This window comes from Scyliorhinus canicula, chromosome 4 (genome assembly GCF_902713615.1).
Source record: "Scyliorhinus canicula chromosome 4, sScyCan1.1, whole genome shotgun sequence".
NCBI classification, from domain to species: domain Eukaryota; kingdom Metazoa; phylum Chordata; class Chondrichthyes; order Carcharhiniformes; family Scyliorhinidae; genus Scyliorhinus; species Scyliorhinus canicula.
In genome coordinates this window covers 172,136,274-172,152,239 of record NC_052149.1, presented here as the reverse complement: position 1 = coordinate 172,152,239, position 15,966 = coordinate 172,136,274, and the positions used below count along the sequence as shown (strand labels likewise).

At 45.2% G+C, this 15,966-nt stretch overlaps 1 protein-coding gene across 3 annotated transcripts in view; it reads left to right on the top strand.

Moving 5' to 3' along the window:
- The window catches only part of neurl1b (neuralized E3 ubiquitin protein ligase 1B), a 597,680-nt gene that overhangs the window by 570,026 nt on the left and 11,688 nt on the right, over positions 1-15,966 (top strand). For 2 of the 3 annotated variants that reach the window (XM_038795544.1, XM_038795545.1), the window contains exon 4: positions 9,296-9,421. The exons of the other annotated variant lie outside the window; for it this stretch is intronic. In XM_038795544.1, the coding sequence (XP_038651472.1) occupies positions 9,296-9,421 (126 nt within the window). The remainder of the gene's footprint in view (positions 1-9,295; positions 9,422-15,966) is intronic. 3 annotated transcript variants of the gene reach the window in all.

The following is a 15,966-nucleotide window of genomic DNA, read 5'->3' as shown; positions in this document are numbered from 1 at the left end:
GCCTTCTCCGCATCCATCACTACCACCACCTCCGCCTCCTCTCCTTCTGAGGACATCATAATAAAATTTAGAAGCCTTCGAACATTGGCCTTGAGTTGCCTGCCCTTAACAAATCCCATCTGGTCTTCCCCTATCAGCCCCGGGACACAGTCCTCTATCCTTGTAGATAATTCCACATCATAACTGTACTCTGTGCAATGATATTTTTCCAACCTGCTCTTGATTCCCATTGACATTATCTTACATTTGTGTCCTCTTGTTGCTATGTTTTCTATCAGAGGAAACTACTTACCAGCATTTATCATACCCCCTCATTGGCAAAGACTAGAGTCACCTGTAATCTTTACAACTGTGTGGGATCAATTTTAAGAGAGCTGTTCATGGCAGGCAGCGAAAAGGGGTAGGAGGCAAGATGCAGAGGTGGTGGGAAGGAGAAGGGGTAGAGTGGGTTAGGATGGAAGAGGAATCTTGTAAGGGGTCTAGTTTGAGGGCTATCGTGATGGCAGCATTGCAAATGGCTCCGAGTAGGTATTCAGGGATCCATGTGGTGCAGCCCACGGTGAAGATCGGGGGCGGGATTCTCCGTTTTGCCAGCGCCCAGGGGTTTCCTGATGGCGTGGGGTTGCCCCACAATGGGAAACCCCATTGACCGGCCGGCATGGCGGAGAATCCCACCAAGGGTCGAGGCAGAAAAGTGGCACGGCGGGGCGGAGATTCCAGCCCAAGGAATCAGCTCAGGAGGCACTTTAAGATGGAAGGGATGTCGGTGTTAACGCCACTGTGTGATAATCATGGATTTGAGCTGGGGGGGGGGGGATGGATAATGTATACAGGAGGTGGAGGGAAGTGGGGCTGGTCAAGGTGAGGGATTTGTATTTGGAAGAAGGATTCGCCAGGCTGGAGGAGCTAAAGGAGAGGGTAGAGCTGCCGAGGGGTAGTGAGTTCAGGTTATCTGCAGGTTAGGGAATTGCGCGAAAGGTTTGGAGGGGATTCCCTAGGTTGCCGGGATACATCCTGCTGGAGTGACTGCAGCTTCTGGATGTGGAAGGGGAGGGAAGAATTGGGGATATATCTTCTTGTGCAAGGATGAGCCTGATACAGTTTAAGATGATGCACAGGGTGCATATGACTCGTGCGAGAATGAGTGGGTTCTTTCGGGGATAGCAGATGAGTGTGAGAGGTGTGGGCAGGGGCCAGTGAATCAGGCGCACATGTTTTGGGGTTGCGAGAAATTGGGAAGATTCTGGGCCAGAGTGTTCGCAGTCTCAGCCAGGGTAATGGAGAACATGTACCCCGGACTCTTTGGTGGCGATATTTGGGGTTTCAGAGAAGCTAGAGCCCATGGAGAGGAGAAAGGCCGATGTCATGGCCTTCGCCTCTCTGATTGCACGGTGGTGAATTTTGCTGGAGTGGCGGTCGGCATCGCCTCCGGGGTAGTGGCTTGGTTGGGTGACCTGTACGACTTCCTACGGTTGGAGAAGGTAAAGTATGAGTTAAGGGGCTCAACAGGGGAGTTTGAGAAAAGGTGGGGGATGTTTGTAACCGTGTTTGAGGGGCTGTTCATCGCGGGGAGTGGGGGGAGGGTGAAAAAGGGGGAAAATTGATACAGACTGTATAGTTGATTGTTGGGAAGTATGTTTGCCAGGGTGTTTATTGCCTTTAACCTGCTTTGATACATGTTTGTAATAAAATACATTTTAAAGAAAAAGAAAAGGGGTAGGAGGGAAATCCCTGTGGGGAGCTCAGTATGAACCCCAGGCCATTTTAATTCCTTGTTCATACGTGAATAAAGTCTTCTATCTGAAACCACCGGAGTGATGTCAGGACCGGCAAATGAGACCAGTAATCAAGTTTGAGTCAGAAGGAACAGCAACCCCAAGAGAATTGCCTGTTGAATAAATTTAATGCTGGGGAGGAAGGTTAGTGGCCATTACAGGCACTGCAACAGCTGGGTGGGGCACTTTTATTTGGTTTAGGGAAGAATTCCGTTCCGTGTAGCCCACAGGGGCCCACAGGTGACCTCCTAATGAATGCTTGAGTTTCAAGACTCACTAATGGATTTAGCCCTGCAGGATGTTGTTTACTCAGCGAAAACACCACTTGTGGCTTTGTTTACTTGACAGTTTTATGAGTTTGTAGTAAGTTTAGCTTTCCTTAATGTAGTGTTTCAATGCCTGTTAGTTTATTTGAATATGATTAGGAGAAATTAAATAGATTACAGGCGTTATTTCAAAGGAATTTCATTCCCTGTGTTTGATTGACAATTTTATGAGATTGTAAGACGGGCAATTCTTTTGAAGATAATTTTGAATTACTTATTTTTTTATTTCATGGACATTTGAAAGACTTGCCAGTATTATTGTATGCCACATTGATAATGTATCTAGTGGGTACTGAATAGAAGAATGCTTCAAAGGCTCAGCAGTTGCCAGGACTTTAAATCTACTTCCTTCGGAAGCTAAAGAAATTCGGCATGTCTGCATCGACTCTCACAAATGTCTACAGATGTGCCATAGAGAGCATCCTATCCGGCTGCATTACAGCTTGGTATGGCAATTGCTCGTCCCATGATCGCAAGAAACTGCAGAGTGTGGTGAACTCAGCCCAACACATCACAAGCTTGCCACCCACACATTGATTCTGTATACACCTCCTGCTGCCTCAGAAAAGCAGACAGCATTGTCAGAGACCCCTCACACCCAGGCTATGCCCTCTTCCAGGCCCTTCCATCAGGCAGAAGATACAGAAGTGCTGGTCAATTTGATGGTCTCCAACCTTTTAAGGACAGAGCCCTATGATCAATCACTTCAGTAACAATGTACATTTTAAACAGCATCTAATTATGACAGTTGAAGTGGACAAAAGTTTTTAAATAGGTTCTGGACTCCACAGCAATCTTTCCCCAAGGTTCATAGAATCTCTGCAGTGTAGAATGAGGCCATTTGGTCCAACGGGTCTGCACTAACCCTCTCAAAGTGTACCCTACCTAAGCCCACACCCCGGCCTGAGCCCCATATCACAGTAACCCTGCGTAACATTTTGGACACTAAGGGGCAATTTAGCATGGCCAATCCACCTAACCTGCACCTCTTTGGACTGTGGGAGGAAACTGGAGCACCTAGAGGAAACCCACGCAGACACTAAGAGAAACTGCAAATTTCACACAGTCACCCAAGACCGGAAATGAACCCGGGTCCCTGGCACTGTGAGGCAGCAGTGCTAACCACCTGCAAGCACTCAACTGCTTTGACAAAAATAGCAACCAAAGGGAACATTGTATTTGGAGCAGGCATTTAAATATCGGACCCAAGGTTACTTTAAGTATGTGTCGAATCCATGCCATGATTCCCACCTTGGTTGGCTGGAATCACAGGGTGAGCATACAATTGCAGCCCCACACACATCTCATTAGAGTATCTCCCATTAGGCCCTCCTGACAGGGGTTTGTTCAGTGTTGGGAGGCTAAAATCCAGCCCATTGTCTCAGAATAAGTTATACGGGTTAGCCATTTAGTACTGAGATGAGGAGACATTTCTTAATTGAAAGGGTTGTGAATCTTTGGCATTTTATGCCCAAGGGACCTGTAGATGCTCAATCATTGAATATATTCAACATTGAGATCAGTAGATTTTTGGACTCTACTCCCAAGGGATATGAGGATAGTGAGAAAAAAAGCAACCACAAAATTACTGAATGGTAGAGCAGGCTCAAAGGACGAAAATATTTATTGCTGCTCCTCTTTAGGTTTTTATGTTCAGCCTGAAAACCTTTGATTGTTTTCTGCCTTTCAGCCACCTTTCTACCTTTGTGATCACATTCCCTTTCCTTTCATCTGCTATTTCTTTCCCACAAATTTCTTCTATAATACTGCATCAAATGTTTTTTTTAAATTCCACATAGAAGACATTCATGTGTCCTCTGTCATGTTTTCCAAAGAGAAAGACATGGTTAATAAAGTGGGACTCACCTTTCAGAAATCCCTATTTGGTCATTCCGCTGTGTGCAAGATTTCAGTGGTTTATGAACAACTAACAGGCTTGACTTATCTCTGTCTCATTTTCCACCTTCCAATTTTCCGACACAATTTATTTTTCAAAAGAATTTCAAAGCTTCCTCCATTCCTTCCCTAGTTTTCCTCAGAATCCTTCATTATAAATGTGGTGATTTATCCACTTTAAGCTTTAGTAGCTTCTTAATACCAGCACATTGAATAATAATCTTCACTGAGGCAGAAGATTTATTTAGTGAAAATGGCGCCAAAGCTGCACCGATCCTCTGTCTGGTGGGGGGGGCTAGCAGGCACGCAGCGTAAAGCCGCTGGCTTTACCTGCAGATACGGCTGGAGAATTGCAGGGTCTGTGGCCACGCATACGCATGACGGCGGCCTGCAGTGGCCGCGCCGTGCAACATGGCGCTGGCCGCGCCAGGAGCAGCCTGCCGAAAACTGCCCCCTTTGACCAGGCTAGCCACCCACGGATCTCCCCCCACCAGTGCCCCCACCCCCCACCAAACCCCCCCCTGCCCACGGAATGGCTCCCATCCAGCTGTGGCGGCGCTGGACTCAGTCAGCAGCCGCCAGGCCGGGTTCACGAAAATAAAAAGGACAAGTGTTTCACGCCGTCGGGAACTCGGCCTATCAGGGGCACAGTATCAGGAAGGGCCTCGGGTGACGTCCTGAGGCTGTCCCCAGGGGGTGCCGTACTCTGCGAGTATGCCGTTCTGAGGCGGCGGAGCATTGCAAAAGCGGTGCACCGCCAATTTCGGCGCAAATGGTGATTTTCCGGCCTATCGCCGAATGGGAGTTCGGCATTGCCCTCCGGAGAATCCCACCCCTTATCTGTTTTATCCCCAGGGTTTCCAAGTGCATGAAAAAATCAAAATGGTGCCAATGTTTATTTCTCACCAGAAAAGTACACAGTTACTTCCTGATGTACTTTGTACTATTTCCTTCAATGGCTTTTCTAGATAACTTGTTTCATATTGTCTTTTGTGTAAAACACCTTCTTCCTCTTTGGATTGCCAGTTTCCAAATTTTGAACTGTTTTTCATGACGAAGAGTCAGTCTGTATCAAGTTCAATTCTTGAAAACATCAGTTTGGTCACATTGAACTCTTCTCTTTATTTCCCCTCTGTTGGGTTTTGCATGAACTGTTTTATTTACCTGCCTGCTTTTCCAAGTAACAGAGGAAGTGTACAAATGAGTGGTTTGGGTGTTTGAACAACCCCAGGACAGAAATCAACGTTTTTCACATATATGTCAGGCTGCAGATGGCTTGAGAACTTAACAACTTGTATTGGTAATTATCGTAGACAACACACCTTTTTTGTGCCCATCATTAGTAACTTCATTAGTAATTTCACAGTAATTTCATTGCCGTGTTAATGTAAGCCTACTTGTGACAATGAAGATTATTATTATTATAAGATCAGTTGATGCTGAGGAAATTAGATTTTGTCAGCAACAGTGCAAATTACCAAAGACATGGGAGATAATTTATACACAAGATCATGCACCACTTTAATAATATGTGTCATTTGAGATATGAGTTTCATTTTGACAAGACATTTAAAAAATTGTAGACGGATATAAATTTCATGACTTTGTAATGCAAACATTCAGTATTTAACAAAATTATTTAAAAGTTAATGAAAGATCTAAATTGCAATTCAGTATGCATGGTGTTGAAGGATAAATACTAGCCAGGATACCAGGGCAATCTCTCCTACTCTTGTTCAAAAGAGTGCCATGGGGGCTGGAATTCTCCAATCCAAGACGGCTATCATTGCTGCCAGTGAGAATGACGTATTTGGCGCATAGATAAAAACTCCATTCACTTCATCAGGACCGGAGAATCCCATCAGCATGAATGGGTGGAGTATTCGAGCCAGATCCTTTGAGTCTTAAATATTTAATGCAAATACTTTTTATGATTAGGTTCTATATGCTCCCATGGGGAGACAGAGAGTCAGGGGGTTGGGATTCTCCTTTCTGGAGACTAAATCCCCATGCCTGCCGGAAAACGGGCGAGAATCATTCCGGACTTTTTCCTCGAAGATCCGGGGTGATTCCCCGTTTTCCAGGGGGCTAGCAGAGCCCTGGCGAGCGCCCCACAGCTCTGGCTGCCGGCGGGGCCTGGCTAGCTGGACCGTGCGGCCGCGGATGCACACGGCGGCCGCAAGCGGGTATGCGCATGCGCGCAGCGGTGGGGCCACCTTCGCGCAGGCGCCACAGACATGGCAGAGCCACACAGCGGGCCCGCACGTAGGAAGGTAGGTTCCTCCCAGATCACGATGGCTCGCCAATCGGTGGCCTCTGATCGCGGGCCTGGCCACCGGTGAGGCCCCCCCGGAGTCAGATACACTCCGCCCACCCCACCAGGACGACCACCGTGGCCACGGGTCCCAGCTCCCACCGGGTGGTACCACATGTAAACCACGCTGGTGGGAGTACGGCTGGTCGACCGCGGAGAATCGCCGTGGAGTCCTGTTCCAATGGCGCACAGGACTGGCGGGTCTGCGGAGAATCGCGGAAGCGCCGTCGTCCCTTATTTCCGTCATGAACAGCTATTCTCCGCCCCCACGCCAGGCACGATTCCGGCCCGGAGGGTCGGAGGATCCCGCCCAGGATCTCAGTTTCAATAATGTTGTTTCCAATGTGACCACCGCCGGTAGCAAGATTCCCAATGTGGCAGAGAATTGGATGTCAGGGATAAAAAATGGATAGGCGCCTTTGCTGATGGTCCCCCGCTGGTGGCAGAATCAGGGTTCCTGCCTATGTGCCAACAGGAGAATTCAAACGGGTCTTAATGACCCATTTGCATTCAGTTCATGGGCCAGGCACTAGATTTCCTGTGTGATTCTCCCCTCCTGCAAGCTGGGAATCACGTGGGAGTGTATGGACAAACGTAGCACTGCCGTGGTGGACCTCACCATGGGCCAAAGGGGTAGCACCTTAAGGTGGTTTCCCCCAAAGTCCACCCTGCCCCCCCCACTCACAAAGCCAGTCATGCCCATCTGACCCTCACCAGACCCGCCTCATGCTCCCACCCCCAAGAGACCCCCTAGAGACCTCCAGAGACACCCTGAATAGAGGGAGCCACCACAGAGATACCCTGCAGAGTGAGACCCCCTGAATAGGGTGATCCTCACAGAGACCCCCTAACTAAAGGAACCCCTCACAGAGATTCCCTTACTAAAGGAACACTCCCAGAGACCCCCCCCCCCCAGAAAAGAGACCACTGCATGGAAACTGAGAAGTCCAGACAGGGCAGTGAAATAAATTACTGTTGTAACACTCATCTGGGCATACACCTGCTGGCTCAGTCAGAGGAAGCAACATGTGTCCATTCGTGGAAAGAGCAAAGCAGTGACCTGTGTGTAAACCCCTCAGATCCTTCAGCTACAAGCCATTTATTAATTTATCTTTGTGGGCTGTGGTTGACAGCTTCCACAAATACAGTATGAAACTTGCTTCATTCAGCTTTTTCATTGTTAAGCAATTCTGAATTGCTGTAATCACAATGTTTACAGACATCAACCACTTCAAAGAGAACTAAATTCATTCCAATCACTCCCTTTCACGCTTGAGTGATTTTGAAGTGCAGAGATGGAAATTGACAGCACTTAACTCTATTATAAGTGGTTGATATTTGTAGACATTGTAGTTACAGCACACAAGAGTTATTCACCATGAAGGGACGTTAATGAAGCAAGGCTCACAGTTGTGTTTGTGAAAGTTGTCAATCACAGCCTGCTAAGAGAAATGAATGAATGGCTTGCAGCTAAAGGACCTGAGGGGTTTAAACACAGATCACTGCTATTCTCTTTCCAGGGATCGACATGTGGTGCTTCCTCTGTCTGAGCCAGCAGGTGTATGTCCACGAGTGTTGCACAATTTTTTTAATTGTCCCTGTCCTTCTAGCTAGGGGGTCTCTGTATGGGTCTCCCTATCTAGGGAGTCTCTGTGGGGGGTCTCCCTATCTAGGAGGGTCTCTGGGAGGTCCCATTAGATAGGGGGTCTCGGGGGCGGGTCTCCTTATCTCGGGGGTCTGTGGGGGGTCTTCCTATCTTGGGGGTCTCTGGGTGGTCTCCCTATTTGGCGGTCTCTGTGGGGCTTTCCCTATCTAGGGGTCTCTGGGGGATCTCCCTATCTAGAGGATCTGTGGAAGTTCCTTTTAGTCAGGGGGTTTCCCTATATAGGGATTCTCTGTGGGGTGTTCTCCCTATTCAGGGGTGCTCGTGGGGGCGTCTCCCTATCTAGTGGGTCTCTGGGGGGGTATCCCTTTAGCTAGGGGGTCTCCCTATCTAGGGGTCTCTGGAGGGGCTCCTATCTAGGGCATCTCTGGGGGCCTCCCTATCTAGGGATCTCTGGGGAGTGTGGTCTCATGTTTTAGGGGGCTCTGTGGAAGGGAGTGGAGTGGGCAGGCCGTACATTTTCATGGGGGGGTCCTCAGCTGGACTTTGGGAGCAACTCCTTGAAGGGGTCACTCCCTTGGCCCACAATAAGTTCTACCATGTCAGGACCAAGCTGGTATATACTAGTAGTGATCCCCGCCCACATGATTCCCAGTCCAGAGGACTGGAGAATCTGGTGCCTGGCACGCAGACGCGAACTGCGATCACGCCATCAGCGGGGCCCGGAGCAGTTCAGCGCCCAGCACAAGCCTTGATTTCAGCCAGGTCACAGTTAATTAGATATTGGGTGCCAATATATTTGAGACAAAAAATATGAATAATGCCCAAAATAATTTTCCTTCTGGTGCTGTCATGACCCTCAGTTTTGTGCAACAATGAGTACAAAATATGATGTGTGTTGGTACAAAATTGATGTTAACTGATGTATTGGGGGGCGCTCCCCTGAGCCTACTGACAAGGCACATTGTTAGGACAGAGTAAAGAGCCTTAGTTTCCATCTGGCTGTTCTGCATTCTGCCTTGGATTGATGACTAAAATGGGCCCTGAATATCTTTATGTTATGACCAATGCAGACAGGATGCGTTGGACCATACGTAGGTTTCATTTTGGTGCTGCCACAACACTTGGCTTATGTTAGAAATGGCCACTCAATATAGTTTGATCTGAATTTCTATTTACTTTTTCCATTATCCAAAATAATTTTTATGTCACAATTGAGATTATGTCATGATAGGCAAATAAACATTTACACTATGCGTATCTGCACTGGAATTTATATCATACTAGTGTTTCCTGCTCATGTTGAGCACTGCAACAAAAATGTGCACTGAACAGAACTGTAGTTAACTGGAGTTCATTTGGTTTAATATCCCCTCTACAGGTACATCTCAGTCCAGCCCTGTAGATGTATCCCCTTCTGGTTCTCCAGGTGGTTCCCATTATGACAGTGACTCTGACATGGCATTCAGCGTTAATAGATCCTCATCTGCATCTGAATCGTCACTGGGTAAGGAAATACCTTTGATTGTTTGCACAAAAATATTAACCTATGTTTTCTGTGCGATTGAAAGGTCAGGGGTTGGATTCTCTGCCCCGCTGCACCCGTTTTCTGGTGTAGTGCGCCCCCGCCAGCAGCGGGATTCTCTGTTCCAGCAACCGGCCAATGGGGTTTCCCATTATGGGCACCTTCATGCCGTCGGAAAATCCGCGGGCGTGAGTGCGCTGCCGGTGAAATGGAGTATTCCGCCGACAGGGAGTCCAGCCTCATATTTCTCAGCCTAGCTGTCTGAATTATTTATGTAACATTGGAAACTGAGTGAACATATGTGTTAATTTATCCTTGGACTGGGTTCAATTTCAGCCCCAACAGATGGAACAAAATTTATTTTGCTCTGGTTGTAATGTCCTAGTCAATATTATTTTGGTTGGTCCCAATTCAGTTTCTGGCAAGCACGAATCAAGAGCAGCAAATGTCTATCTGCACACTTAAGCTGAAACATTCAAATGTCACAAAGGTGGAGGAAAAGGTAACATTCACACAGATGATTTAGAACAGGGGTGGGCAAACTTTTCCGTGCAAGGGCCGCATTCAGAAATTCACAATTCACAAAGGGCCGCATAGTATATTAAGTAAAATAATTACTTCACCCGGTTATGATTCTGGGCGCCTCATATAGAACATAGAACAGTACAGCACAGAACAGGCCCTTCGGCCCTCGATGTTGTGCCAAGCAATGATCCCCCTACTCAAGTCAACGTATCCACCCTATACCAGTAAGTAACCCAACAGCCCCCCCACCCATTAACCTTTAAAAAAAAAAAAAAAAAAATTTTGTTTAAAAAAATTTTTTTTTTTTTTTTTTTTTGTAATGACTTGGTGGGCCGCAGAAATACCTTTGGCGGGCCGCATGCGGCCCGCGGGCCGTAGTTTGCCCACCCCTGATTTAGAAGGAGCTCTTTCGAGGTGAAGGCACATTTATTGTTCAGGCTGAGTGGAGGGAACTTTAGGTTGGGAAGTGGTTGATAAAATGGACTAGAAATGTCAAGGTGAAAATGTGCTCTATGCCCCAGTACTGAACTTTCATCATTTTTTCTTATAAATAATTTTTATTGGAATTTTTTACAGAAAATATGACAACAAACAATGAAATACAACAAAATAACCCCATAATAACTGTAACACCCCCAAGACCGTATCAACGCATGTATCACATCCCCCCCACCCCCCGAAACCCAGTGAACAACAAGAGAACTTAAAAATAAATTAAAATTAAATAAACAAACATAGTCATGGTTCCCCCCCCCCCCTTTAACTTTCATCATCTTAATGAACACGCCAAAATTATTTTAAATACTAATTTGTGCTTGGCAAAGTTCTAAAACCACTGCATAATTGCTTACCTACAATTTCTTTTTTTTTCTTTTTAAAAAAATTTAATGTATCCAATTGTTTTTTTTTTCCCAATTAAGGGGCAATTTAGCGTGGCCAATCCACCTACTCTGCACATCTTTTGGGTTGTTGTGAGACCCATGCAGACATGGGGAGAATGTGCAAACTCCACTCAGATAGTGACCCGGAGCCGGGATCGAACCCGGGACCTCGGCGCCATGAGGCCGCAGTGTGAACCACTGCGCCACAGTGTCACCCTACTTACTTATAATTTCAAGCAACCCTCTGACTTAGCCATACCTCAGTAGATAGTGTCAAGCAAAAGCTGATGGCTTCCTCACAAAGAGGGAAAGTAGCTAGAAAGGCGCTGATAGCACTGGCAGTCTCTGGGAGTGTAATAAGCGACTCAGGAGCAGGGGAATATATTTCTCTAAATTACTTTGGGAAATTAGTGTTTTCGAAGGATAAGGGATGATCCGATAGAGGTCTTCAGAATTATAACCAATGGGTTGTACTTACTGGTTGCTAAAACAATAATATAAGGAGACATAAACTAGAAAACAGATTCTTTCACGAAGGGTGGCAGGATCTCATTCCCTTTTTTCCAGAGATGCAAGATCCACCCTAGATGTACAGGCTCGCACAAGTCTCACTGCTAGTGGAGGGAAGGTTCCCCCATCTATAGTGTGAATCCTTATCACACACACAAAAACACTTGCGAATGACCATGGACATATGCTGCAAAGTCTCCATTTGGAACTGAGCAAGTGTCATACATTCTGGGCTCCTTTCCCACAACAGGTCCCCTCCTAACAAGCTCCACATAATACACATGCAGAAGGGCAAGGGAAACAGGAGCACTGCCCCATTGAACCCCAAGCATTTCTGAAAAAGTGACCAGATGTAAAATGTCTGCAGAAATGATGGCAAAGCGTTTCTGCACCCTTTCCAACTATGTTGCCCCTTTCCTGAATCTGAAACATGTAAATAACTGTATAGTTATGTATTATTTGGTCGACCTAGTACCTTCCCGTAAATGGCCTGTTGAGAATATACAGCAGTGTCACAACAATGTGGAAACTTACTATTTTAACATATTTATACCAGGATCATTAATTGATAAATATTTTCTAATGTCTTGTTCACACCGTCTGCCTTCTTGAAATAAAATATTACAAAATGAAAAGTGGAATTTGCTACCTCAAGCTCTATTGAAGTAGAGTCTATAAATTATTCAAAAGGGGAACCAGATAGTAGACTGAAAAGTAATATCAGTGTGGATTTGAACACACTCACATTTAACAATAAGGGGCGGAGTCACCCATTTAAAATGGAGATGAGGCTGAACTGTTCTTTCTCAGAGAGTCATGAATCTTTGGATCTCTCCCCCCGAAAAGACAGTGAAAGCAGAATCTAAATTATTTTTAAGGCAAAGGTGGATAGATTCCTGGTAAGCAAGGGGTTGATAGGTTATCGGGAACAGGTGGGATGCAGATTTGATGGTCCTATAATATTAGCCATGACTTTATTAAATGGCAGAGCATGCTTGAGGGGCCTACTTTTACTCCTTGTCCATACGGACTTGGGTGAAAGAGAAAAATACCTTGAATGTTGATGGGCTGAATGGTCTAATTATGTACCATAACATTTTAAGATCTACATATTTTGAGTCTATCATTCGTAAATCCTTTGAAGTAGGCAAAACCAATGTAACTCTAATTTTCTAATATTTGTAAAGTACAACTTTAGTACTGATTATTTATGTTTAATATTTTAGAACGTTTTCTTGATGGAATTTTGTCTTCTTTTCAGACTGTGCTATACTACGTGCATTTTTACTGAGCAATTTTCAAAAATCACAAGATAGATGGATACGTTTTAAGATGGTGTTTCAGGAATTTGTTTCAGGAATGGTTGTGGCTGATGTCCATTTTTGCAGTTTGCTTCCTGTTTTTGTATGCTGTTCAGTACAGCAGTTATCGGCCATACCAATGTATCGCCATTATCTAGCATGCACTGCATAGCAATTATCACCCACAGTATTGATAATGCAAAAGAATGGACAAATATTCATTTTGGATGCAATTCAAAAAAGGCAGTAACACTGTCAGTGTTTACTGATTTTGACGATATTTTATTGAAAATATTAAAACTTTCCCGTGTATTTACAGCATTTTTTTGTTATGTCAGTTTTTGATCCAGCACATATTTTTAAAAATTAAAACACTCCTAATTAGTGTTTAAAAAATGTATTGCAGGGCAGCACGGTGGCACAGTGGTTAGCATTGCTGCCTACGGCGCTGAGGACCCGGGTTCGAATCCCGGCCCTGGGTCACTGTCCGTGTGGAGTTTGCACATTCTCCCCGTGTCTGCGTGGGTTTCACCCCCACAACCCAAAAGATGTGCAGGATAGGTAGATTGGCCACTCTAAATTGCCCCTTAATTGGAAAAAATAATTGGGTACTCTAAATTTTAAAAAAAAATGTATTGCAAAGAGCATGAAACACAGCAGGCATCAAATATCTCTTAAAGGAATTTTGTATTTTCACTGGAGTGCAGAAGAAAGGACTGAGGCACTGCACATCCTAAATAGCACAGTTATTTGCTATCCACATTCCTCTGTGTGCTGAGAACCAAACACAAGGCAAAAGCAAGGTGCTGGGCAGCTGAAATAAAAGCAGAAAATTCTGGAAACACCTCAGCAGGTCAGACTGCATCCGTGGAGAGAGAAACAAAGTTAACATTTCAGGTCGACGACCTTTCATCAGAACTGGGAAATGTTTGCATTGAAAAAGGTTTTAAGCTTAGTTGCCTGGGCAGCTGGTTTGCGATGCAGTGAGGCCAGAAGCCTCGTTCAATCCCCGTACCGACTGGGGTTATTCACGAAGGCCCCACCTTCTCAACCTTACCCCTTGCCTGAGATGTGGTCATCCTCAGGTTAAATCGCCACCAGTCAGCTTTTCCCATCAAAGGGGAAAGCAGCCTATGGCCTTCTGGGAACTTGGTGACTTCACTTTACTTTAAGCAAGTGGAGTGGCAGAGGGAGGGAGTTTTGGAAAAAGAACGAAAGGGAGATTCTCCGATAGGATGAAAGGCCGGAAAGATTAAATGACAAGAGGATTCATGGTGCGAGGCCAGGATAGGTAAAGAAAGAAAAGATGTGCCCAGGGTGGGTGTGAATAGTAGGGGGATGAACAGCTGCCATCCGAAAGCATAAAAGGAGAAAAAAGAAAAACAAGACAACTGGCTGCTTTATGCTTTTTCTCTCTTCTTCTTCTTTCCTTTTGTTGCATGTGGACAGCGTGATTCTGCGATACTCACCTCCTGTAGGCCCATAGGATCATACAGTGCAAAAGAGGCCCTTCAGCTCATCAAGCATACACCGACAAAGAAAAATGACTCGAATCCACACTAATCCCACTTTCCAGCACTTGATCTATAGCCTTGAATGTTATAACATTTCAAGTGCTCATCCAAGTACTTTTTAGAGATTGTGAGGTTTCCTGTCTCAACTACCCTCCCATGGCAGTGCATTCCAGATTCCCACCATCCTCTGGGTGAAAAACATTTTTCTTAAATCCTCTTAAAATTCACCTTAAAATTATGTCCGCTATTTATTGACCCTCCAAATAAGAGGAACAGCTGCTTTCTATCCAACCTGTCCATGCCCCTCATAATCGTATACACCTCCACCAGGTCCTCTCTCAGTCTTCTCTGCTCAAAAGCAAACGACCCAAACTGATCCAGTCTCTCTCTCCTCAAAGCTAAAATGCTCCACCCCAAGTAACATCCTGGTGAATTAACCCTAACCCTCTCCAGTGCAATCATTTCCTTCCTATAGTGCAGTCACTAAAATTAAACACAGTACTCCAGCTGTGGCCTAACCAAAGTCTTGTACAACTTCAACATAACCTCTCAACTCTTCTAATCTATGCCACTGCCTCATCTACAAATCTGGTCATCTCCTCCAAAAATTCAATCAAATTTATTAGGCATGACCTCCCTCTGACAAAGTCATTTTGACTGTCCCTGTTCAAACCTTGCCTCTCCAAGTGGAGATTGATTCTGTGCTTCACGATTTTCTCCAATAGTTTCCTTACCACCAACACGAGACTTACTGGGTTTGCAAAAGCAAAATCCTTTAGATGTAGGAAATCTAAAATAAACACATAAAGACAGATACTGACGCAGAATCTTTTCTGATGAAACATAATCGACCGGAAATGTTGGCTCTATTTCTCACTCCACAGGTGCTGGCTAACTTACTAAACATTTCCAGTATTTTTTTAAATTTCCTCCAGATTCAACTTTTGTTTCTTGACTTATTCTGTTACCAATCTCCTTGGCCTTGCACAATGAGCCCTTTTGGCATTTAATCACCTTTGCTTTCCAGTCCCTCACTGAGTTTTCTCCTTTTTTTCCTACACTCCCCCTTTTCACTTGCTTAAAATCTATTGGGCTGGATTCTCTGCTATCGGGATTCTCCGTTGTGTCGGCAGCCCACAATGGGAAACCCTATTGGCCGGCTGGCGAGACGGCTGGCGCCGCATTCTATAATTGGTTACAACAGGCCGCTCCAAAATGCCAAAGCTGACCCCATGATAGACTGAAATATCCATAGCTTATTAACGTAGCTTGGGTTCTGATGGTGATCAGAAAGAGCTTTAGCAATCCAGTTGGTGTTTCACGCATACCCAGCTCAAAACGCAGAATGTCATTGCACATGCTTCGATATCCAGCTTCGATATCCATGAATATGTCTGTTCCGTGCCACTCTAGTTCAGCACACGCACTTCAATTTCATCTCGTAATTGGCTCCATTCTCTTGATTCCCAGTGGAGTGGGATGCCAGACTCTATATAGAGTTCTGTTCATTTATGTTGCCTGCAGAAATTGCATTAAGCCAGAGAAGTATAAAGCGCGTTCAATTTTTCCATTTTTGGTCCAAAGGGATTGATTCCCGAGCAATTGGTACATTATTTTATTGTATTACTGACTTAGACTTTGAAATTGGGTGATGTCAGTAACAGATTGGTAGTACAATAGTACTCCCATACCCTACTACATTTCTATTTTTAAAAAATATATTTGACTTACAAAATTCTTCAGAGCACTGAAAAAACCTGCTGTCGGCAAGGTTTGTGGGAAGAGAAAAAATGTAA